Below are 27,114 nucleotides of genomic sequence, written 5' to 3'. Positions count from 1 at the left end.
CAGTTATAATTATTGGGAAATTGATATATTCCATGTGTGGGGAGTGTCCCTCTTTTTTTCTGTTTGAGGGTCATTTCTAGATCTCGTGATTTCGGCCAGCGCAGATTTAACGCCAAGAGACCAAGAGATCCTCCGATTGGGATCGAATATCAGGATATGTGCAATTCTATTGACCCTGACCTATGATGAACTGCCGGCAAGACTCCACTGAGGCTGTGCCTTTTATGGCACTTCTCCGCCATCACATTCTTTGAACCCTAAGATGTACTATGAGGCCGTAAGTACTGCCGGCGTGTACTTAATGGGTGAAAAGGTGGCCGTTAAATCAATTGTTAATTCTTTTAATAACACAAACAAAAGATTGATATGAACGAAATACTGCTATCTTTATTGTCATGATTTGTTTTATTTTGTTATCATTGATTCACACTACCATTACAAAAAATAAATAGCATGTGAGGCTGATGCCCGCAGGGTCTCTTGGAGGGGATCTGATCATAAAGCACGTGTATATTGATGGGCCATACAAGGAGTTAATAGGAAACATGTTTATAGAACAGTAAACGCAAGCATGGGCGGGCAAACAAAGGTTTTGCCTTTCCTAAAAAGAACCCATTGGTACAGGTAGGCCTCCTCCTAGATCCCAGGAAGAGAGACAAGCGAGGCGGCTGGCATGGCTGAAGGAGCGCACTCTACCAGCACTCTCCCACCTCCCTGATCCCAGTACATTTCAGAACCACATCCCAGATCACTATGACAGTCTCCTTGTTTAACCTTTTTTATGGTTCTCAAAAGTGCCACCTAGGAGCGAAAAATAATAACAGTACTAAAGCGGCATTTTTGAGGCAATACCAACGGTAATGCTTTAGTGCCAACTAAGATCCGAAGCTTTGTAGCCTCACTGGTTGTGGAGCAAAAACCCATGGTAGTGCTTAAACACAACTGGGGAACCAAAAGGAAGTGACTACTTCACCCTCGCTAGGTGGATATGAGCCCAAACAAATGGTAGGGCCAAAGCGCGACTTCGAAGCCTAAATTACGGGTGGCTCGAAAACATGGCTCTGATCTAGTTGGATGTAGAGCTTGTGTTCAAGCAGCTTATCAAATATCACCTTTAATAATTCTGGTCTGACAGTGTCTCGGCTCATTTTTGTGGTGAATAGGTTATGCATTACACGCCTTGTACAATAGAGTCACTTTACTTTTTCACCACCACGCATCTTTCCTTATGATAATATGGTAACATAGCTGAGCTTCCAATTCAGACCATCCTCTGGCTTTTTTCCTTGCTGAGGTTAATCCTATTACCTCTCCTCTTACTTACACTTGTGTGGCCTCCCATTTTATTTCCATGGTTATTTATGCTGATCTCACATCATTGGCATTGAGGTAGAAGTAGCCTTTCATGGTGTGAATCAGAAGGCTTTGAAAACAGCATCTCTAACAGCTAATTCAATTCTCTATGGGCTATACAACCGTCTATGTATTGTTTTCCCATAAGCGTATGAAGCCTTGGTGAACAATCAGCTAGATCTTTATGTCTTATTTCTATGTAGGATACGTTTTCTAGAATAGCAATGGTCGCTAGAATTTAGTTTACTTGTTTCCATTGCGAATGCCAGTATAGTTAATAAAATCATGCTGCTCTTTGTGGAAGGATCACAAGTTATCCATTAAATCACACCACGGGAAGGAAGCTCAGCCAATCAGGTGGCTGGAACAGCAAGCGAGAATACACAGTGTACCCCCCGGATGTTTCCAGCCACCTGAGCCCCTTCCCTGGGTGGTAGCATCTTTTTGTGAAGTTTTTTATTTTATGTGGGGAGGAAACAGGGAGGTTCTCCGCGTTGCCTCACCTCCCAACACTCCTCACCATCCCCAAAACAAAACATACCCTTTCTCCACCCCCTCCCACCCAACTTACCTGCTAGAGTGGAGATCTGTGCTCCGGTCTCTGCGCTCCTCCCGCCCCCTGTCAAGGGCGGCAGCCATCTTTATTTTCTCTCTGGAGATTGGGTTCACACAATAGCATGCACCCTATCTACTGAGAAAAAAACTAAACTATTTGCACCCTGGGCAAACCTGAGGGTGTGAATAGCAATCACGCCCCAACCAGGGGGTGTACAGGCTGGTTACGGCCCGCAGGCCTTGCTGAGGCTCTCGCTTTGCTCTGGCCCGCCTTAGCTCTGGCTGGTGGGCAGCTATATCCATGTACACCCCCTGGCTCTGGTGTGATTGTTGCATTCACACATGGAAATCGTTATTGACGTCTTATCAGCCAATCAGAATATTCACAATGCAGGTAATAACTACTGACATTGACTGAATTCTCAACATTCCATCTTCAAAAGCAGATAGGGAACTAATAATGTCATTTATAGGCAAGATATCTTTCAACTAGAAACTTCTTCCCTAAGAGACCCTTTTTTCACTGCAATATTCTATTTAGCACACCAGTGAAAAATCTAAAGCATGGGAAAATGCTTACACTTTCTAATAGGGAAACCGTTTACATTCACAGAACCCTAACGCATGCTCATGTTAAACCCGCTTCACTTTCACAAAATGTGCAATTGAAACGCTTAAAGTACGCTTGTTATTTATATACTACAAAATAAAACCACATCTAATTCGCTAACTCAGTTTGTTGATTTACTTTCTCATTATTAAAGTAACATTTCTTTACTTCAGCGCCCAAGCTCCAAAACATATATTGCCTTTTCCGTAATGTATTACTAGCCCTACACCTCGCCTCAGGACATAACTTGCTGACAGGTCATTACCCTGCAATAACGACAGCTCCCTCGGGTCTATAAGGCTATAGTTTTAAGTCCTGTAAGCTATGTTCACTGATTGTAATACTGCACAAGTCACCGCCGTTGTCCTGTGCCAATGGGCAGGGGCAGCGGTTTGTAGTTTGTATGGGACTCGTCTCTGAAAATATCAAATGAAGGCAGGGATGACATTTAGGGGTCGCCAGAGGTCACAACTGCGACCTCTGAGGTCTCCCTTGCGACCTCTGGGGAATTCCTTGCGACCTCTAAAAAAGAAAATACACAAAAACGTTTTTTTTTATTTTTTAATGCAAGCTCCTGGGCTGTGGCCAGCACAATGTGCCTCTTTACTTCTGGAGTGGCTGGCTTTCTTGTTCAGGCCCCTTAAAAAAATGAAAAATAAGAACAGGAGTGCCACAAGTCTAACACTTTCAGCACTGACCCTAAATAAGAAAGAATAAGAATACCAATTAATGTGTCTTTCTGGAATTCTATACAATAATTGCTAGACTCATTAAAGGTTTATTTCAGGCACACTTCAGGGGGTGAGTCACTGATTTAGTCTGTTCTTAAACGCCTCAACTCAGCCTTTCATCCTTCTGAGGTCTATAAATGAGTATCAACACAGGTTGGGTGATATTGGGTGAATATTTTTTCTATATAAAATGCTTAAGCGTAAGTGCTATATAATAACACATCATTATCATTTGGTCATGGACGTCTGCTTGCATTCACAGTAATTTGGTAACATGGGCCTATACACACTGATCTTAACGATACATATGGTGACCCATTCCTGTATGAAATGTACATCACATTATAGTGATATCGTAACCATTTTGTTCGCAGTGTACACTTCCTGTTTTGTCAACGGGTGAAAGGTTGTGTGCCAATCACATCCTGTGATGTCACTGCTGGGTGGGTCAAATGACATCACTTCCTGTGATGTCATCAGATGTCAAGGGTCGTGTGATGTCACTTCCGCTACCCCTGGCAATTTGGTGAAATGACGTCCCTGAATGAAGGTCTTCTCTAAAACCTGATATTCTTTGGAACAACTCTAAAAGAAAATATCCTTTCTTCCGCGGTCGAGGTGGCCTGGTGCTTTTGGGAAATAAGTTTCATTACTTTTACGTTTTACTAGAAACAGTTTGTTATAAACCTTTTCACAGTACCCACCTCCTGGGTTCTAATGCCTCATCCACCTCCTTGGTTCTAATGCCTCATCCATCTCCCGGGTTCAAATGCCTCATCCACCTCCCGGGTTCTAAAGCCTCATCCACCTCCCAGGTTCTAACACTTAATCCATCTCCTGGGTTCTAACACTTAATCCATCTCCTGGGTTCAAATGCCTCATCCACCTCCCGGGTTCTAACGCCTCATCCACCTCCTGGGTTCTAATGCCTCATCCATGTCCCGGGTTCTAATGCCTCATCCACCTCCCGGGTTCTAAAGCCTCATCCACCTCCTGGGTTCTAATGCCTCATCCACCTCCTGGGTTCTAATGCCTCATCCACCTCCCGGGTTCTAATGCCTCATCCACCTCCTGGGTTCTAATGCCTCATCCACCTACCGGGTTCTAACGCCTCATTCACCTCCTGGGTTCTAATGCCTCATCCATCTCCTGGGTTCTAAGGCCTCATCCACCTCCCGGGTTCTAAGGCCTCATCTACCTCCCGGGTTCTAACGCCTCATCCACCTCCCGGGTTCTAAAGCCTCATCCACCTCCTGGGTTCTAATGCCTCATCCACCTCCTGGGTTCTAATGCCTCATCCATCTCCTGGGTTCTAATACCTCCTCCACCTCCCGGGTTCTAATGCCTCATCCACCTCCCGGGTTCTAATGCCTCATCCACCTACTGGTTTCTAACGCCTCATTCACCTCCTGGTTCTAACGCCTCATCCATCTCCTGGGTTCTAAGGCCTCATCCACCTCCCGGGTTCTAAGGCCTCATCTACCTCCCGTGTTCTAACGCCTCATTCATCTACCAGGTTCTAAGGCCTCATCCGTCTCCCGGGTTCTAAGGCCTCATCCATCTCCCGGGTTCTAATGCCTCATCCACCTCCAGGGTTTTAATGCCTCATCCACCTTACGGGTTCTAACACCTCATCCACCTACTGGGTTCTAGTGCCTCATCCACCTCCCAGGTTCTAACGCCTCATCCACCTCCCAGGTTCTAACGCCTCATCCACCTCCCAGGTTCTAACGCCTCATCCACCTCCCAGGTTATAACGCCTCATTCACCTTCCTGGTTCTAATGCCTCATCTGTCCCCATCCTCTTCCCTAGATACCTTCCCTTCATCCCTCAAGGCTCGCAACCGGAGTGCTCTCTTTGGCAATGATCTGTAGCTACAGCAGTTCATTATGTCCACCACAATGGCTGCCAGTCTTACCCTCCTGAACAGCCAAAAGATCTGCCCCATTTCACTTTTTTTCACTCTACTAAGACTCTTATCTCTGACCTGGTAATCAGCAAATAGGAGTAGAATACCAGCCTCCCCATTAGGCAGCCTCTGTACTCTTTTAAATTGTTTGATAAAGTATTGAACTTTGACTAACACACCCTCTTTAACAACATTTGATTCTCACCCACCACCCTAGGTGGGGTGGCTGTGAATGTACACTCACCCCCTCCTATATCCCTCTTTCTTGCATTCAAATCAGCCTAAAGGATACTCCCCCACTAAGGTGGCTAACTACATCTTCCCCATTTTACCTCCTCACACCTAATCCCAAATCCTCCATAACCTCTTTGTAACCGTCCTTCAACCTCCTTTAGCCGGGTACATCGGAATGCCCTACTTCATGACATCAAGTCGACCCTCTCTGGTTTTTGATTCAGGTATTCCCCAGAGTGCCCCTTCTTTACTTTGATGAACACCCGAATCACCCGCCGGCATCCCCTTGCATCTGGGATCCCCCACTTTTCCCCATTCCCTCTGCCTATACGTAAGTTGCCTAAATTCTGTAATTTATCATCTCTGTATTAGTACATTTGTTTTTTTTTTAATGTCAGCATTGTCCTATTCATATGTCCCATGTCTCCCTACTTACCACCTGTTTTATGTAACATTCAGTTTTTCGAGCTTATATATTGCAAGGTGCCCATATTTGGGACTACTCCGTGAGCCTATATACATGTACAACGACCTACGGGCATGCAGAGCCTTATTAAGAATGAAAATAAATAAATAAATACAAAGCTTCTTGTGAAAGCTGGTCTCTCGCTCTTCGAATAAATACAATTAAATACAGTTTAGCCGGTCTGATAGCACAGCGAGTAGAGCGCTCACTTTGACATCTGTGCAGAGCCTGCTGACGCAGGCTCGAATCGCAACAGGGCCAAACTCAACCTTTCATCCTTCCGAGGTCGATAAATGAGCACCAAACACCGTAGGCAAGAAGCAGCGCTCAGATACCTGGGGGTTCGTAGCACTATATAAATGCTAAATTATTATTAAATGTGAATTGGATCTTTACATTATATAGCTATCTGACCCACCAGTGGCGCATGGTACAGTAGGAGCTACTACAAAACTGCTCCGGACACCATTGCCTGTCCATCGGAGAAAAAGTACAATTGCAAGTGTCCAGCAGGTAATGTGAGGATAACCAGTCAGAGGAAGAGTTGCCACAGCCATTACCAACTATTAGTGTCTCATCACAGTCACAAACATTAGCATAGAGGGTAAAGAAACCAACCAGAGACTAGCATGACTCCATAGAGATCGAGTCAGCCTCAAATGGCGGTTCTGGGACTTTGTTTCCCTATGCCTCAAATCCTAATCTCTCCTAGGTTATTGGAGAGCGGAACTTCTTTCCATTTCAGACATGGTTCAGATGGATACTTGAGGTATTGCCAGTATGTCTAATGTAGACGCGTTGACTTGTCTGACAAGACGTGGACCAGGACCCATGCGCTACTTGTAGGTCAAGTAATTATACCTGCAAGATCTGGAACGAAACCTGTAACATGTCTCAGTTAAGATGCACTGGGTCTTCAAAGGGACAGTGGCTTAACATATGACTATGTCCCCTTGCGAAATGTGTTAATGGGTCCCTGAAATAGCCAGCACACATAGACATGCTGCTGCCGTAGCCCAATACGAGTCAGAGTTTCACTAACCACTTGGTGGGGGGCTCCAGATGTGATGGACTACAACTCCCATGACCCTTCACCAATCATTTTCTTCGCTAGGGATCATGGGACATGAAGTCTAAAACTTCTAGAGGCCCACATAATGAGTAACCATCTGAAATTAGATGACTGACCTCGTGGTATTTAAAGAAGAAAAAAGCATCGCATGTTTGTGGTCCATAACCACCTTATTGCAAATGTGTGATTTAATAAAATAAATAAATACATGTTCTGTGTAACACTGGCACAGTGGTCTTACCTTGGCAGGTGTGGTTATCTTCAGAGAGGACAAGCCCCCTTGGGCATTGACACTGGTATTTAGATCCGACCGCTGTGCAGGTGTGACTGCACCCGCCATTGTTGTTATGGCAGCCTTCAATTGCTATGTGTGGAAACCAGAAAAAAGTGCATGGAGGTGGTCATTAGCATGGATGGATGACTGACAGAAAGGAATGCACAACAACACATTTGCTTGCAAGATACAAGAAGATAAAAGGAGGCTTGTAAGGCACTCTTGGTTAATACTTTAAGTGCGCCTCTCTTTGTGTGTGCACGCCTATGATAAATATTTCTATTGACGTACAAGCGGAAGTACCCGCTCTCTGGAATGCACTCTGTAGACAGACATAACACTGATCCTGTAGGCCGCTGTTCTGATTCGCTTATCGCTTAATGTGCTTTGCACACTGAGGTAAACTGCACTCAGGAATGGCGCATGTGGCTGGCTGACATACCCCGGAACAGATGCTGGTGTGGCACACCTGCGTACCTAACTGCAAATGATAGTAGCTCTGTTGTGGCACACTCCTCCAGGAGCTAATCCATCACTACGCTCGAGATGAAAGTGGCGCGCAAGGAAACAAAAACAGGTAACAGGCCTTCTCTTGCTCCTTCCCTGACAACTGGCGCAGATCCATGGGGCAATACAGAAAGAACCAATGCGATTGCAGTTTACGAAAAACCTCAAGATATTACTCTTCAGTCAATACCTCTAATGCTACCTAGACTCTTTGAGTTGGCACATCAAATTCCACCCTCATGGCCGGAACATCCTATAACACATATTATAACCCCCAACTTACCTCTAATGTTACCCTCAGCGACATGTACAGTGCTCCATTGCTTCCCGGCGCATGCTTTTAAAACCCCAAATAAAGTGCAAAATAACAAGACATTTTGTACACCATGACGTTTTGGGCATGGCAGGGGCTTCACCTTCACAAGTCTTGCCATCTTTTCCCAGGACTCTTCCTATGCCGCACTCACAACGGTATGAGTTCTTGAGGTTCACGCAAGTCTCGCTGCAGCCTCCGTTGTTGCGCTCACATTCATTCTCATCTGTTGGGAGACGAGAAACATCATGGTTACACAACACTCATTGATCAAGACAGAGTGGTATAATGCTGCTGCAACACAAACTAAAAGGTGTCCGTAAAGTTATTTGTCATGACAACTGATGTGGTCTGGTACTTTCTACATAAAAAAGGGCAAAATATAATAACCGTAACCAGGTAGGGTTCTGCAACCTGTGGCTCTCCAGATGTTTGGGACTACTACCTTCCTGATCCCTCACCATTGGCTATAATGGCCGGGGCTGGTGGGAGTTGCAGTCCAAAACATCTGGAGACCCAAAGGTTGCAGACCCTTACGTTACAAGATGGCACTATAGGACTCCATGGAATGGGATTGCCGGAATCACCGGCACTGGTAGTATTGGTGCTAGTGATACCGGTATTTATTTGCCAGTAGAGGCCTGAACCTCCGGCAGGTCAGTCCTGCCGGTAGATCACAGCCCACACTGGCAAACGTGTGTTCCCCAAGTCCGGGAAAAATGCCAGTGCCAGATTTACCAGCATTTTTTCCAGACCGAGGAACTTATATTGAGCCTCAATGTCTCATCTCCTGTCATAACCTCTTTAGCTGGTATGATGGAGAGCGCATTGTGTAGGGGGATTTAGGCCGCAGCCCTCATTATCCTTCATCTTTAATGTACTCCCCTTTGCCATGCCGAACAAGTGAAAGATACTGATGGTTTAAAGGTGCAGGCACCTTTATACATCTCATTTCCATATTGAATAGTCTATATAGAGATACTGTAGCAGAGCTACTCTTTACTCGAGTACCCCTTCCTTCCACTGGTAATACGGGAGCATTGTGTGTGTTTGAGAGAAATATAGAGGAGGAGGGAGGGAGAGAGAGAGAGAATGAAAAGAGAACAAGTGATAAAGAGAGAGAGCATGCATGTGTGTGGGAAAGAGAGAGCGAGCGAGAGAGAGAGACCCACTTCCTAGACTACAGACCACAGGTTCAAATCCCAGCGCGGAAGAATTCGTCTTTCGCTTCTTGCATTTCCCAGCAGGTACAGCATCCCTTTTAACTCAACAGAAGCCAATCTTCAGCAGGGCTGCTTTCTCATTTTGAAATGGACCTTTGTTTTGTTGCTTTTATATTTGCCTCTATATGGAATTATACAAATACTGCGACTTAAAAATTTAGCCTATACCGAATACGGCGTCTTTGCGCTGTACTAATATCCTGACCCCCATTACTCTGACTAATGGAAGCAGGGATTGCGGCGGGTGTCCCCCGCTCCTGTTAGTCAGAGTAATGGGGGTCAGGGATTACAGGGGTGTCCCCCGCATCCTTTACAGGGTAGTAGGGACAATGAAGATAAAAGTACAAATTAAAGAAAGGACCCTGCAGTGCCAGTTCAGACTCACGTTAGTGGTACAGAACTGACGCTTCAGGAATACAGTTGAGACGGCGGCACACTTCTGTGTGCCGCCAAAAAGGAAAGTGAGTAGGGGGGTTGCGGGTAGGGCGGTGCGGGGCACAGTGATGTATGTGATCAGTGCGCTGCGCCATGATGGAAGTCGGCTTTTTGAAAGTTGACATTATGGGTGGGGCAGTGATCACATAGATCCCCTCTTTATCATCTAACAGGTTCTTCAGAGTGATGAAATGGCAAGACCTGTAATGGCAGAACACCAGGCAAAGCAGGGCTGTTATACTTTTAATATGACAGCACAGCACTTCTCGACAGAGCTCTGCTTTTAATGTGTGGAAGCAGAGCATTTTTCAGCAGGGCTCGTGTACGTTTAATGGTATGCTAGAGCATTTTTAAGAATCCTGGACAGACCTACAATGGGACTGTATACTACTTGTCAGCATGACTGCTCTACAATCAGTAGGACAGTACTTGCACTTCTCAGTCGGACTGCCACAGATATAATAGGCCTTTTATCAATGCATCTGTTTTAATAGGAAAATAATAGCCCTTCTTGTCAGGGTGTTGCTGCTATTCCTTAAATGAGGCCCTAGCACTTGTCCAAAGAGCCGCTATACCTATGATTGACAGCATCAGAAAGTGCCAGGTCTCCCAGTAGGGTTGCTCTACCTACTGAAGGTTCGGGCTGGACTGCCTCTTTTGGGGTGGGACCAAGCCTGATTTGCATATGGTCTTGCGTCTTTGGTAGTGGCTTGTCAAGCTCAACAACAATGTTCTGGAGGGTTGGCCAGAGCAGAGGCTGTTATGATTGATTCAAAGCCTTCCAGCCATTACCCTTCATTCTTGCTTATTGCGTCATCTTCGCAAAAAATGTTTCTCGCAGCACAACCCAGTTGTTCCTTTTTGTTATCATGCATCTGTACATAGAAGCAAACCTCTAAGGTTTCATCTCTATGCAAACAAACATTCCAACCTGATGCTCCTTTTGGTATCACATCGCACATATCTGAAATAGACACCATCAAAATGATGGAGAGTTTAAGAATGCAAGAACTAAACCCCTTACACACTAACGTGAGAGTAGAAAGAGCCATTTCAAAAGTCGTGCATGGCACCCCTCAAACTAGTAGCCACCCCTGCAAGTTCCCCTACGGATCAGGGTCACAAATAAATACTTTATGGGTATGCAAATAAACTGCAAAGCTTGCATATTTGCTCCATTTGAGATCGTTTTCTGTGTGTTATAAAGCAGTGCTCTTATATCGACAGCTTTATTAGACCAAAACCAACAGCTCTCAGGGATACAGCAACCAATTGGCCAGTGCGAATTAAGGGAATGATGCAGATTAGACGCCACTGAAAAGTTCTGCTTACTTGATGAAGGGTGTGTGCCTCCTGTCAAGGATAAGCATTGGCAAAGCCAACTATTTTGGCTTGCGTGTAGGAATGAGATAGGCATTTGACAGGCATTGCCATAGTATCGATATAATATGGCAACAGCTGAAAACCGGTCTGAGTACTTGGACAAATGCAAGCAGTGCCTATTTTGATTAATCTTACGGATCCCTCACTAAACCCTGGTCCAAAGTCTCCTCCCAGGTGGTCAGGGAAAGGCAGATGCTTTCTGATCCTGACCCTGTGGGTGGTGTTCTGCAGGAGGATCACCTGGAAGGAGAAAATGCCCAAGGGAGTGAGAATAATTCGTGGGATGAGACATGGTATTTGTCTTCCTCTAGGGAGGATGGCTCTGCAGTGCAAAAGTGTGTAATGGCTTATAATAACCATCTTGCTATTGCACAAGCTATGCATACAAATAGGGGTGAACTCAATCATAAACTCCTGGGACTGAGGAGAAATCAAAACCCTTCTAAAGTTAAGGAGATTTATAAAACTGAAAACCTCCTTAACACCAAAAGGGCCACTGAAAGAAATTTGGGAAATACATCAGCGTCAAATAATTGCCTTCCCCTTTACAATCAAAGCTAATGAATAACTATTCTGATGTCCCTTTTAAGAATTTTAAAATGAACAAACTGAGGTCTAAAAGTCAAACAACAGAAATGAGAAAACCTGATTTTATTGTTAGAGGCTTCAAGTCCCATAATTCCCTGAGTACTGGGACGAAGAAGAGGGCTGAAGAGGCACAATGTGGAGGACTGGTCAGTTCATTATAGCAGATGACCCACACCTGAGGGAGACTCAGAGGCTTAAAATACCCCCTCAGGTGCAGGCCATAGAGATTATGTCTGGCGTCTGAAATGTGCTGGTTCCTAGGGATGTTGAGTGCTCCTCTAATGGCATTATTTTGGATGATTTGTAGCTTGTTTAGGTTACATCAGTTGGTGCCCAAATAAAGGGCATTACAATAGTCAATTTTTGACAACACAAGCGTCCTTGCAAGTGTGACACAATTAGCTGGAGCTAGGAAGGGGCGGCTGGCTGTAATGAGCTTACAAGTGTATGCCGCTGAAGAGGAGACTGCATTGGTTTGTCTGACCAAGGAGAGAGTAGAGTTGATGTAAATCCCTAGTGTTTTAGTGTCCTTAGAATCTTTGATTGTGTTACTGTCGATGATGAAGGATTGGAATGCAGGGGCCAGTTTGGATAGTTTTTGAGGAGAGCCGAGAATAAGGAGCTCTGACTTCTTGTCATTCAGACAGAGTCCGTGCTGCGCCATCCAGGCTTGGATGACTTGGTAGATGCCATTCACAGAGAGAGAGTCGGAGGTGTAATCTCCTGAGATTGGAATGAGTATCTTGGTGTTGTCAGCATAATTGGGATATGTGACACCCAGATAGTCCAAAATATCAAATAGTGGTTTTGTGAACACGTTGTACAACGTGGGAGAGACACAAGAACCTTGTGGTACCCCGCAGGTGACGGGTGAGGGTGATGCTGCTGCTAGGGGGAAAATACACGCATGGATCTGTTGTCCAGGAATGAACTGATCCAGGCAGTGGCTTTATCAGAAAAATTAGCAGCTAGTTTAAGTTGTCGACACAGTATTTGATGATTGAAGAGATCAAAAGCTGTAGAGAGGTCAAGAAGAAGTAGTAAAGCAAGTTTCCCCTTCTCTCTTAAATCTTCGATCTGAGTTTTGAGGTCGATAAGGGCAGTTTCAGTTCCGTGTCACGGCCGAAACCCAGATTGCCTTAGACCCAGGAGTTTATTAGATTCGAGGTAGTCTCAAATCTGTAGGTATGCAGCTTGGTCAAGAATTTTTAGTAGGAACGGCAATGTGGTGATGTGCCTGTAGTTCGTAGGTATATTGGCATCCAAAGTGGTTTTTTGCCTGGAGTATAGCTTCCTTATAGTTTAACGGTGCTAGGACAATGCTAGATTTATTAGTTTCAGTAGGGGTAGGGTTACTCTTCCACTGTGATTCAACGATTCATTTTTCTTTGCGAAGAATTCTGAGTTGGGGTGTAAACCACGAGTTGAGGTGAGCTTGTGGTTTTGTTTTTCTCAGTTTAGATGGGGCAATGAAGTCAAGGGCTTTTTGCATAATATGGTTGAAGGTGTCAACCAGGACCATAGCACTTAAGCCGCCTCTTACCTGTCTCAAGCGTCCCCCGCTTACCTGAGTTCCTGGATATACATATCTGCAATAAGTCCCAGTTAGCAGGCAGTTTATTATTTATTCTGTAAAAGGGGGTAATACACTACAACTATTATTCCCAAGCAGCTGAATGCTAAACAAATTAAAAAGGGTCCTTATAAAAATTATAGAAAGTCCTTATAAAGTGCACTTTATATGATAAGAATTAAATACAAAATCCTTACTAAAGAAACAACCTGGCCAGGGTTGTCTCAAGGTCTATGGTGGTGCAGAGGGTCTTGTAAGGTGTATGGCCCCGTCTGCAGTGGCAGGGGGAGGGCCCAGCAATAGTCACAATGCACTTCACTTCCTTGCTGTGGAGTGCCACATATTTGAGGGAGTGGCCGGGAGGCTTAGATGATGGTGGCCACTGTCCCATGGTGAGAGCGAAGCAGTGAGCCCATCTGCATTGGTGATTGACTGTTCGGCACCCATCATGGCAACAGAGCATCACGGCTGAACAGATGCTGGGCTTCCGGCAGTGATTGTTGATGCGGTAACCCCCCTAGCAATGATGCACCAACATTTTAACCCCTTAAGTGCCAAGGACGAGTATGCTTGTCCTTTTTGCATAGACTTGCATAATAGCCTGACACTTTAGCGGTATCAGCCAGGTAATGTTTCTGTTGGTGCTGAGTGGAGCCCCGCGTCTGACCCTCCTAGGTGAGGGTCGGGCTTACTTCCAAATGCCTTAATGGCGTTCTGCTCAGCATTCTTGTTTGTTGCTGTTTGAAGGGTCCACCAGGCAGCACACTCACAGGGGGTCTGTTCGCAAAACAAATTTGCCTTGCTAGCCCTTTTAAGGGGCAGGGGCTACATCCGTCTCCAGGTTGTAGAGGTATGCAGATTGTGCAGGACCTGCAACAGTTGCATATCGGCTCTGGCTCTCCTTTCAGGCTCTACCTCTTTCCAGCTGGCATCACGTGGGGCGTTGATGGGTTGTTGTCCTGCTGATGGTTTATTTGTTTGGTTGTGGCTTCTCTGCCAGTTCTAGAAAAATGAGTGAGCATGGCCAGCATTTCTTTCACAAGGTATGGGGGGGTGGAAGTTGGTTACTGCACATATAAAGACTGGCACTTGGGGAGGGGATAGGAATTGGGGCCCTCTCAGCTGCCACCATCCCCCACTGGGGAGGACCACTCTGGCTTCCATGCTGACAAGCCTACCACCCCAGACGGAGAGGGCTTCCTATCGCCTGGTGGCAGGGTCAGGCTACTGATCTTGTCACAAAAAACGCTTTTCATGTTTAAGTCAAGTAGACGTCAGAGTATCTTATTTGTGAATAAACCCATCATTTCTGTGACCCTATTAGTGGGAATTCATTATGTTTCATCCTGCTAAAGAATTCTCTTTCAAATGCATTGCTATTAATCAATGCTGCACGGCATCTGCGCATGGTTTTCAATGACATCGTTGCACAGATCGATCTGTGGCTCTGTGAACTAATTCTTCTGCCTCAGGGATCTATGCCTGACCTCATGGTTTCAGGTTCGCATCCCATCAGATCAACTCTGCCACACTTCCTTGTGGGATCCATAAAACGAGTACCTTCCAAGATGGTGAATGTGTGCTCCACCAACCTCTTAATTAGTCGCATAAACTCCCTTTGAGATACTGCTCAGTGGGGTGTCTGGCTTTATGGCTGGCATTGAAATCTATCTTTCACCAAGTATTGGGTTTACTATCTTAGCAGAGCTTAGTGTTCTGGGTGCTTGCCATCGAAGTAGGTGCTGTGTCTGTGACTATAGTTTGGGTAGCGGCAGTGCCGCGTCAGCTGCACGGAAAGTTGGTGCCATGTCTGTGACTTTAGTTTGTGTAGCGGCAGGGCCGCGTGAGCTGCACAACTCTGAGTCTGATGAACTGGGGTTACCGGGTTGGGTAATGGTGAAACCTATAGCCTAGTTCTTGAATTTGAATTGTAGAAACACAGATGTCTCCCTCTTCTAGAGGGCCCCGCTTCCCTTTTAGGAAAGGGCGGTACTCTCCATTTGAATGTTTCATACTCCTGCTATAACTTTCAAGTTCTCCCTGGTAGGTAAATCAAAGGCTGTTAAGCTGGGTCCAGAAGACTTGAGTACGGGTACCGGCTTCCTTGCACTAACTTCTTTGTGAATCAGCCTTGGACAAAGGGTTATCTGTTAAGGTAACCAAAGGGACTGAGGTCCCCCGAAGTTAGCGGATAATGTACCCACGAGAGGTAAGGGGAGGATCCCTCAGACAGTCACATGAGACCCAGGACCATCACTGGCTCAGTAAGAGCAGCATTGTGCAAAAAATATTGCCCCGGCTTGTTAAGCTACCTCAGACTCTGTAACCTGGGTGCTGAAGGCTCTTAATTGTTTCCAAGCCCCTTTTGGGGACCTTACGAACTGTGGTATGTGTTGGGAGCTTTCTGCGGTTACCGTTTCTGCCTGGGAAGAGATGGGTTGGCTCCTACCAGGAAACGCTTGCACAAATGCGCAGCTGGGCATCAATCCGCAATCACAACTAATATGTCCCTACAGCTGCAGATCCTTAGTCCAAGATGGCCGCAGGGGAATGGACAGCTGGAGATAAAATTACTGCTCGAGAGGCAGAATTGTGAGTGTTTTTTTATTTTTCTTATTTCTTTTTTGGAACCATTTTATTCAAATGTACATTAAACAAAACAAAAAAACAAGGTACAAAGAGAAACAACAATCTGCACAAAAATACATAAAACCGCCAAATGTAAAACACTGTACACAATTAATTAAAATCTACCCCCAACAAGCAACTATAAACTAATCAAGTGTGAGTGTTTGAAGTCTGAGATGGCGGCAGGAGTTTGGAGGAGACAGAGATGAGACTATAAGGGGATCGTGGAGAAGAAGAGGCGGTTGGAGGCGAGAGGAGAAGAAGCAATGCACGCAGTTGTGCAGTAAGCACCAATGGAAAGGAAGACACCTCTACGAATGGACACCACCTTTGTAATCTGTTTCATTTTGAGTCACTAGGATGATAATAAAGACAGAAGAAGAAGGAACATGGCTACCTTCAATTCGGTTGGGCCGCAATGATATTTTCGAGAGGAGTTTCCACTTCTCAGCTCGTCCCATGTTGAGGGTCACGACAGATGGGTGGGAGCAAGAGGGGTGCAGCAAAGTGGTTGCCTGAATGAAGACCTGACAAGTGTCTGCCCCGTGTCACCTTCTTTCCCACCTCTCTATCCCAGTGCAGCCAGCGCGTATGTCCAAAACGCTCTTTGGTGATGAATACAGGACATTAAGCAGGTTATGACGCCCGAAGAACTTGATTGTTTGAGGCATGGCGCGTCCTGCAGTCACCTCACCACAAATCACCTGACTGTAGCACATGCCACCACTGACCAACCGTGGGGCTGCTAATGCACCAGTCACATTCCAAGGACGGAGAGTCCACCGTGCCTGGAGGTGGACAGTAATATGATCCGAGCAGAGACATTGATACTGGGTGGAGCTGAGAGGTTATAGCCCCGGGTCTTTTAGTTGTAGCCCTGGATAGACGCTCAGGGGCTACAACCAAAAGGCTAGCTAGCCCTGAGGCCCGACATTAGTGTAACCCCAGATCTTTTCCAGACCTAGCAACACCCCTGCTGGGTCCGAGTAATTAAATTGTAAAACAACACTTTAAAATACCCCTCCACCGCCACTCCTGAACATCCCCTGGACTCACATGCTCCCATGGCTGTCCACCAGGAGAAGAGTGTTTTGGGTTATGATTTCCCCTCCCAATACACCTGGAAGCCTTGTGGTGATCGCCTTGTGCTGAGATTCATCAACGAGTGGGTGATTATATAGAAAAGACTGAGTACAGAATGGATGAACAAAGAGAAGGCGTGGTCTTACCCACTCCTAAACAAGAACCGGCAGGATATACAAATCTGTTTACCACAATACAAATATTACATTTCATCGATTTACCCATGTTACACACTCAAGGGGTTTACAAAACCGGGAAAATGATGCATTCTTTCATGATGAGGGAAAAGAGACATGTGCCTGTAGCGAATCCCAAGAATGTCAGTATACTTGAATGTGACAAGTTGTGAGATTGGTTGTACTGCTGTCACTGATCATGCACCTGTGTTTATGAATATGGGTTTGCAGTTTGATACTCCCAGATCATTTTGTTGGAGAATGAACACCTCGATCCTTCAGGACGAAATGATTGTGGAAAAAATCAGATCTGAGGCTGATCATTTTGTTGTGGAAAATAGGACAGAAGGAATTGGTGTTGGGACAGTCTGGGAGGCATTCAAATGTACGATGCAGGGCTTGATCTTGGGTTTGTCCAGTAGCAAGAGGAAATGCATGGAGAAGAAAAGTTTGGTTTTGGAACAAAATATTAAGCAGCTTTCAAAGGATTTGATAAATGACTCAGTTAATCTGGAGAAAAGGAGAAACTGCAGAGGGAGCTGAATGAGACTTTGAAAACAAGGTCTGAAAAGGATTAGTTCAGATTGAAATGTTCTTATTTTGAATATGGTGAAAAATGTGATCGCTGGCTTGCCTATAGATTAAGACAGCAACAGTCAGAAAGGTCTATCACTTCTATTAAAAGAGAGAATGGTCAGGTGCCCTGTGATCCGAAATTGATTAATGAGACATTTAAGGAATATTACACGAAGCTGTATCAGAATGAGTTGGGTGTCAATGAATTAAATGAGTCGTTTTTGGAAGGATTGGAACTAACTAGAGTGAATGATTTGGAGAAAGCCATGCTGGGTGAAGCTATGACTGTGGATGAAATGAGGTCTGCGATTGGGAAATTGAACTCGGGCAAGTCTCCTGTTCCGGATGGCCTGCCTGCTGAATTTTATAAATTGTTGCCTGATTCGGCGGTGGAACTTCTGCGAGATGTGTTCCTAGAGTCCAGGGTGGGGGGTATGCTTCCTGCTTCTACTAGTCATGCCATTATATCTGTTTTTCTTAAAAAGGGTAAAGATGGTTGCTTAACTTCAAACTATCGTCCGATCAGTTTGATTAATACAGATAGTAAGATTCTAGCGAAATTATTAGCCCTGCATTTACAGACCCTTCTTGTGAAGTTGGTACACACTGATCAGTCAGGTTTTGTTCACGACCGGAGGACATCTAGTAATATTAGGAAGTTATTGTTATTGATGACACATGCTCAGGATATGGAGGATGATGTTGCTGTGTTTTCATTGGATGCGGAAAAAGCGTTTGATCGCGTTGATTGGAACTATCTTTTTTCTGTATTGCGTGCTATGAATTTGGGAGAGGAGTTTATTTCATGGATCACCTTGTTATATGCTTCTCCGACTGCCGCTGTCAGGACTAATGGGCTATTGTCAGACTTGTTTGTACTACAGAGGGGCACAAGACAGGGATATCCTTTATCCCCCCTGATATTTGTTTTGGCCATGGAACCACTGGCGATTGCCTTGAGGTGTGATGTTGGGATACAGGGTCTGAATTTTCATGGTGCCAAACAGAAGTTGTGGTTATATGTGGATGATTTGTTATTGTTATTGCGGAATTTAACAGTGTCCCTTCCGGCATTACTGGATGTTTTGGATAGATTTTATGCGGTGGCTGGATTTAAGGTTAATTGGTCTAAATCTGAGGTGTTGCCGATTTCAGCTTACTGTGACAAGAATCTGATTACTGAGATTGGGTTTCAGTGGTGTGACAAGAAATTGAAATACCTAGGTATATGGTTAACCCCAATGGTGGATGAGATGGTTGTGGTGAATATGAGTGAAGTGTGTAATGATTTGAAAACAAACATTTTGAGGTGGTCTTTGCTTCATTTGTCCCTGTGGGGCAAGGTGAAAGCTATAAAAATGACTGCAGCTCCGAAGATTAATTACGTTCTAGGTATGCTTCCGATGAAAATTGGCCAACATTATTGGAAAAGAATTGATGGCTTGTTACAGTCGTTTCTGTGGGATAATAAGCCGCCACGGCTAAAACTATGGAAACTTCAGTTGCCAGTGGAAAAAGGGGGGCTGAGGGTGCCGAATTTTAAGGCATATCATTTGGCTTTTTCAAGTCATTTTATTGTTCCCTTTCTGATGGATCAGCCTGATGAATGGGTAATTGCTGAGGCAAGTATGTTGGGCCCGCTCCTTCCGAGGGCAATTTTCACGGCAACTAACAAGTTATGTAAGAAATCACCTTTGACTGTCTTTTTGAGAGAAACGTGGAGGCAGGTACATGAATTGATGGGATCGGTAGCTTCAAAGACCATTCATGCATCCATTTGGTTGAATCCGCTGATTTCCGTCGGGAGTAAGCCTTTATTTTTGCCGGATTGGTTTCTAGGTGGAGTTCTCTGGATTGGTGATGTTTTGGTGGATGGGGAGTGGATTGGAGAGCGTGAGTTGCGAGCGAAATTTCACATTGATAATTTCAGATCTGATGACTTCAGAAAATTGAAGAGGTGTATCGGTGATGTGACGGAGCAAGGAAGTTCAATGGTAAATTTCTTTCTTAGAGAAAGGGATCCAGGTGGTTGTTCAATCGCTAGCAGGTTATACCATTGTATAGTGTCTGCTTATAAGGAAAATTCTGTGTTGAGAGAGGAATGGGAGAGGAGATTGGGGTGTGAGGTTTCGCCCGAGATGTGGTTGGATATGTGTACGAATATTAAACATTGTACTATTGATTTGATGGAACGATCGAGACGGATAAAGATCCTCAATAGGGTGTTTTGGAGTCCGGAACGGATGTTTAAGAGGGGATTGATGGACTCGGATGATTGCTGGTGTTGTGGGAATGGACAAGGAAGTTTGGAACATCTACTATGTGAATGTGTACGTGTTCTGCCTGTCTGCATGTTTTGAATCTGGATGTGAATTTGGATTTTATGACCATGATTTTGGGAGGTGGGGCTTTGCTGGAGGATCTCTCTGTGTCACGGAAGAAGTTTCTACTCCGTGGTGCTAGTATGGGAAAAAAACTGGTTTTGAGGGGCTGGAAATCACAGAATGCTCCAACTCTTGATGATTGGATTGAGGGAATGTCTGCCCTGGCATCCATGGAAAAACTGTTTTTTAAGAGGCAAAAGAAATTGAGTGTGTATGGGAAAATTTGGAATGACTTCCTGAATTTCTACTAAATGTATTGCTAGTTATGAATATATAATGTTCTGCTGTTCTGTATATTCTTACTGTATTGTACTATTTGTTCTGATTGATTTTATCGTTTATCTACTTGTGAAACTTTATAAATAAATAATAAAAAAAAGGAATTAAAAAAAAAAAAAAAAAAGAGAATCCCAAGAATGTCAGCTGGATCCCGGAGACTCAATCAGGGCAATCCTGAGAGTTCCCAAGCACATGAACCATGGAGTGGCACGCTGCAGCTTTTTATTTAGTGCAGATATTTCTAACATTTGTTTTGCTTTTTGCTATGAAATATGCTCTCTATAAATTCAATTGAAAAATTCCATTAAAAAAGCACCGTTTTCTTTCATATTTCACATCTGTAATGCTTTGTTGCATAGGACACAGAGGACTGGGGGCGATAGCATCGCTGCTTTCACCCTCTCACTAATCTGATTGTTCCAATGCTTCTGGAAGACCAGGGCACTGGATCGATGGCCCACGAAGAACACCCTACTTCAGCGCGGGCACACGTCCCACAGAACTCTCCCACCAGTAGTGGTGGTGCTTATATATGATATGGCATTTATAACGGGCCTATACCCAAGTGTTTCAAGGCGCGACAAGGCAAGGGAGGGGAAAACAGAGGGAGGACAAAAAACAACGATCTTACTAGACCTAGTGACATTGAGATCGCGCGAGTGCAGGGGACCGGGAAGGGGAGAAGTGCAAAATACAGGTAGAGGTTGAGATTCTGTGGTTTACAGATGATCAGAGAAATGTTAGATTCTTTCATAAACTACAATGGATGTGTTTTTGTTGTGTCTTTAAATAGTCTCAGGAGGATAGCTCAAGGGCAACATGCTCTCCTTGGAAGCAACACGACACTGAGCAACGTGGGTTTGATCTCTGGGTCCATGCTTAGAAACCTCTGGGTATTAAGCGCTTTAAAAATAACCAATTACAATTACAACCACAGTAATCCGGCAAAAAAAATGACCTCATTTTGTAATACAGGGGTGCGCAACTCTGATTATTTGCCAGTGCCTCCACTTTATCATGAAGGACTGTGGGAGGTCTAGAGGATACAGGTAGTTCATGAGGGACAAGAAAACAACACACGACGGGCCAGGCTGACAGATAAGCAAGTGTATTCTTATAAGACACAAATGGCAGCTGAGATTTGTAGAGGGTCTTCACAACAAGTTACATTGTGGCAAGCACATGGAGCTGTCAGAATCAAATATGAAATCAAATCGCCCTGAATCCAGGTGGGCGCTACCAGACGGGGTTTGCATAACGGTAATGGATCCTCGCGACAGCTGGGTTCAGGACGGCAGTAAGCCTTGTGGTTCCTTTGTACCCTTTTGTAGTACAGGGTCATCTAGCATATCTACCACTTCCAAGGAAAAACAACATAACAACAACTGTATACCAAATAAGGTAGTGATAGAGAAAAAGAGAAACAGGACTGAAGAGTGGCGTTGGGTGCTGGGCTATGGAAGAATCTTGCCGGCCCAGAGCGTGTGCAACGTGTAAAGGTGATTCATACATAGCTTACACAGAATGATGGCATATGATGACATATAGATGAGATATTTCGCCACAACAGGACCAAGCATGGGGACGGCCAGGTGAGTGCTCCCCTGTGCCCACGCACCTGGGACTCTCCCCGCCTCCCACTGCAATGAGGAGACAGCAGACTGATGACCCGGAGAGTAGAGAAGAGTGGTGGACAATCAAATCCATGCTGGAACAAAGTCGGCTAGATACAGCTCCATCTCAGCCCCCCCGTCCCCTCACTCAGAACCTGCCACTACACCCGACAAAATGCAATGAAAGTAAACATTTATTATTTCTAATAGTGTAGATCAAAAGCACATCAATTAGCTATTAGGCACTACTGTACGCACTTGTAGATGTAAGATGATGATGGCAATGATGATAATGGTGGTCCTAGGATGGCAGAATTGCAAAATGAGTGATTCCTTACACAACTAAGGAAGAGGCAAGGAGCTCTACTTCAACTTCACAAAATCCATGTGCCAAGTATGGTCACTGGGATGGACAGAATCATGATTGAAGCCTGCCAATAATCCTCTACACCAGGGATCTGCAACTTTCTGGCTCTCCAGATTTTTTGGACCACAATTCCCATTAATATTAGCCAGCTGAGTCAATGGAGAGGGATCATGGCACTTGTAGTAGTTTAAAACATCTGGAAAGCTAAAGGTTGCAGAGCACGCCTCCACCCTGCCTGGGAAACTCTTTAGTAAGCTATCATTTAAGGTGCGCTGCCGATATCAATGCGTGAAGTAGGGGTTTCACCCACATCCAATCTTTCTCATGGATCACCCTGCACTGGAACCTGAGGCTGTGGCTGTAAAATGATATTCTTTATTTCTTAAAAATATCATATAGAAAATACATCAGCTTGATAAAGATAGCAGCAAGAAGGCAGATTTGCTTCTCCCTGACTTTTGAGGTTTTGTCAAACCCAGGCCAAGGCTTTAGCATAAAACGTATGAAACCGTTCTGCAAACTGATCACATGGCCAGTAGGTCAAGCCTGACTGTCTTGAACGCCATTCAACATTGTTTTACCTTCATTCTGTCCTTTTAGAAGCAGCAATTACATCAGTTTCACCCGTGTTTGTATCTCACAAATCTAATGTTAACTCAATTGGAATAAATGCTAATGTGTGCTATTATCTCGCCAATTGGCATCTTGTTATAAATATGATTGTTCTATTTTATTAAATTCACATTTTTATTAGGTGTTTATGCGAAGAGGGTAAAGTGGAAAAGTACAAAGCTTGTCAATAACGATTAGATCCGTTTAATGCCAGATCAATATAATAAAAACTACGGATCACCATTAGGGGTTTTGGAAAAAGGTAAATGAAAGTGCAGAGGGAAAAGAAGGACAAGTAAAGAAGGAAGGGGGTGTTTGAGGAAACATCTGTTTACCTGGTTATTCATTTTGCGGCCATGCCAATGTTTTAAACTTCTGCTCCAATTTGCCAAAGCCAACATAGCCAGTGATGCTGGAAAAGAGCTGGAGAGCCACACAATTGATAGTGTCATAAACGCAGCACTTACTTTTGCCATAAGCAATTAACAGAATTGTAATCACAGCTAATAATAAATCAACATCACAAATCTACTGTTAATCATATAGAAGCTTATTTTCTTGCCTCTACATAATTCGGCAGCGTGGACCTGTATGCATGCACTTTTATGTACACACTCACCCGCCGCCGAATATTCATCATTTGCATAGTGGAGTGCAATGGTTGAGGGCCAAAGGCGGTTGACACGTGCAGCCGTTTGCCCAGTTTTTCGCACACAGCCGTGCAAAATGAGTAAACGCTGCTTGCCATTCATGCATGGCAGGCAACGTTTAATTGTAATTGTAAATACTTCCTGACATGTGCACATGGCAGACCAGGGGCGTTGCTAGGGGGGGGCTAAGGGGGCTATAGCCCCTGATCTTTTGGTTGTAGCCCCGGATAGAATCTCAGGAGCTACAGCCAAAAGACTAGCTAGCCCCCAGTCCCAAATGTTCTGACATCAGCGTAGCCCCGGGTCTTTTCCAGACCTAGCAACTCCCCTGTGGCAGACAGTGTTTAATTGTAAGTGTAAACGCTGCCTACCATGCGTGGATGGCAGGCAGCATTTAAGTGCAAATGCTGCCTGACAAGCATGCATAGCAGGCAGCATTTACAATGGATTCCTATGGAGTAAGCCTGCCAAATACTGGCACAAAAAGCAGGTAGACTTCATAGGGATCCACAACATTTGCACTGGCATGAAAATGCATGCTGGCACAAATGCTTGGGCATTTGTATGACAGAGAGGAACAGAGGCGGCAGGAATGTAAGTTGCATTCCGCCCCTCCTCTCCATCCTACAAATGGACGAAAATGGGGCGTAATGTTAATGGAAAGCATAAAAGCCTTACGGAGGCCTTTTACGCCTTCCATTAACGTTATGCCTCTCAGGAAAATTAGCTTCGTGGAGGTAACTTGATCTTCCTAAGAAACCTTATGCTGATAAAAATAATTCGAATAAACTTCCTTTTATTGATTGATGAAAAAAATGACACGTTTAAATGCAGTCTATGAAAGTGAAAAGACACTAAATCAAAGAATCATGTTTACCTACATCTAACAAATTGACAAGGCAATAAGATAAAAGGAATTCATTTAAGTCCTTAAGGATGTCCCTTAAACTGCCTATCACACATCAGGGAGCAGGAGCAGACCCACATATGGGGACATTGGAAGATATTTTTCCCTGGAGGAAGTGGAACTGGCCATACAGTAGCAATCCAAAGGTAAGGCTCTGGGCCAAGATCACATGTCAAGTTAATTGGCCAAATCGTACTTGGAATCCTGTGTACTGTGTGGGGTTTAGAAATTTACTGGCCAGTCTCAAAATATCAAATTCTTGGAAACCGGCCAAAAAAATGGCAATCTTCCAAAAGGGTATAACATCAGATCCAAGCTGCTAGAGGCCAGTATCGCTGATATACAGCCATGTCAAGCTACTTGGGAAATTGATCCCCATGAGATTCCCAGCATGCCTGACCCTACACCTTTTGATCGCTGAAATTGGCCCCATAAAGTGCAAGGGAATTGTTCTCACCTTTATGGTCCTGTGAATGGCCTTGGACTTGGAGGATCGTCCCAAATGCGCTGTTCTAGATCATATAGGTGATCCAATAGGACTACCTAACGGAATCATTGTACTCCATTTTGACAACCAAGGGTGGATTTGGATTGGCAGTGATGGGCAGAGAACCTTTACATTTCCAGTGAAAGAGGCAGTCAAGGGTATATGCCTTCTCCCCATTATGCTTATTTTATCAACAGCCTAGAAACTGGCCTGATTGATGTGTTACAGGAATTGCCGACAAAACAAAACAGGGGAAAACCCCACTGTTATTATTTGCTGATGATCATTGCTAAAACCGGTAACGCTTGGGTAAAATTGCTATGAGCATTCGAAGTCTATTATGAGGATAAGCGCTTAGAAATAAAATTGCACACATCACAGATTGGCAATGGGGGTAAATCTCAGCGCCCCAAAATGAAGTTCATTCCTGACAGTAAAGAACTGGAAGCGGTCAGGACCCACATTAATTTGGGTTTAATGTTTATGGTGAAGGGGTCATGGATCAACCATGTACGGTGGGCCCACTTAAAGATGAATTAGTCCTTTGGGGCAATAATATCATTTAATTAGAGGATGGGTGGATTTCCGTATTAACAGCCCTAAAATTGCATAAAGATATGGTGGTATTCCTGGGACTCTATAGAGTGGAATTGTGGCCCCTTAGTCCCTGTGCCTGCCTAAACACTTTTAGAATCAAATCCTAAAAAGCCTTTTGGGTGAAAGGTGCTCAACATGGCAATGTTCTGGTAAATAAGGAATTTAATTTCCCCCTTATCAAGGATAAAATTCAGCAGGAGCCTTATCTCGTGCAAATCTTTGGAATTTGGTGGACTATTATTGTGCTGTCAATCAATTACCAAATTAATAGCCCATCAGCATAGGTTTTAGATTGCCGGGTTAAGATACATGGAAAGTGTCTTCCTTTATTCCTTGACTTGAAGAAAGCAATTTGTGTCTCTGCTAGAGACTATCCCATGTGATGCAAAGAGACAACTTTCAGCCATAGTTGTAGCAGATAAGACAAAAGTCAGATGAGAGGTGCCATGACAAAATCAACAGTAATCAGGTATTCAGGAAATGATCGAAACCCAAGAAAAGATCATAGGATTCTGATCTCCCTGCCATGCTTGAACCAGATCAATTTACTCCTGGGCACTGCGATGCAACATGGATATGACTGTAGGTCTACAGTGTGAGGGTAGATAGTCCAAAAGCAGGGGACATTTACTTGTATTTTGTTCTTGGTCTAGTAGCATGAGGCATCGGTGGTTGGTCTGCTTCTTTCAAGTGCAATTATAATATCGTAGGGCGGTAATGCACTTGCTGTTGAATCTTAAGGAACAAAGTAACCTCTGCAGACTGGCCAATGTGGTAAGCCCGACATAGGAGATGGAAACGAAGATATGTTTCAACACCTTCAAGTTAATTAAAGGAAAGAAATGCCATTCCTAGTCTTACTTCTAGTGATGGTGGTTCCCTAGTCTACAACATAACAAAAATGGTGCTCGTCAGGGTGTCCTATAAAATTAACATTCTTTCTCCGTCCCAACCCTATTCTATGCTATGGCCTGCCCTACCACTAACAACAAAAGAACACAAAGTGGCCTATAGAAGTGTTCTACTCCCTTTCTGACATGGGAGGCTGGGGCTTGTCCCCACCTGCTTGCACTTTCAGTTCTTTCCCCTTCTTGGTTCAGGCGTGTGCCTGTAAATACAGTTCACAAATCAGTCCTGGGTTTCTCATGATACTCTGTAGGAGGGGACTCTCGACCCACTAAGCAAAATTCTACTAAACTCGCAAAGTTCTGTCTCTAATTGAAACATTTCTTCCTGTAATATAGTCATGCGGGTGTTGTTGAACCTCCTTGATCTTTCTACCTTCTCCCTCAGGGATATCTCACTGTTTTGTGTCTCTCTGTTAGCCCTGCATGGGCTATACAGCCTAACTGGGCATAAGCGCAGTATAATGTCTTCGCCCCTCCAGTGTGCCTGGATTCTCAGTCTATTGTGGACTATTCACCCTCGACTGTATGTGGTTTATAATGCTCTCACCCGCTCCAGGGGTCCTGGTTTCTTCAGCCCCTCGTCGTATAGTCAGCCTCGTCGGCCGTGTGTTTGATTCAAT

General features: G+C 44.5%; 1 protein-coding gene across 2 annotated transcripts in view; it reads right to left on the bottom strand.

Annotated features, from left to right (window-relative positions):
- OIT3 (oncoprotein induced transcript 3) overlaps positions 1 to 27,114 on the bottom strand; it is a 652,664-nt gene that overhangs the window by 204,017 nt on the left and 421,533 nt on the right. For both annotated transcript variants that reach the window (XM_069612178.1, XM_069612179.1), the window contains exons 4-5: positions 8,129 to 8,251; positions 7,173 to 7,295 (exon numbers count right to left, since the gene is read on the bottom strand). In XM_069612178.1, the coding sequence (XP_069468279.1) occupies positions 7,173 to 7,295; positions 8,129 to 8,251 (246 nt within the window). The remainder of the gene's footprint in view (positions 1 to 7,172; positions 7,296 to 8,128; positions 8,252 to 27,114) is intronic.

This window comes from Ambystoma mexicanum, chromosome 8, assembly GCF_040938575.1.
Source record: "Ambystoma mexicanum isolate Mex_15411 chromosome 8, UKY_AmexF1_1, whole genome shotgun sequence".
NCBI lineage: Eukaryota > Metazoa > Chordata > Amphibia > Caudata > Ambystomatidae > Ambystoma > Ambystoma mexicanum.
The sequence above is the reverse complement of the archived record's forward strand: the minus strand, read 5'-3'. Positions and strand labels throughout refer to the sequence as shown.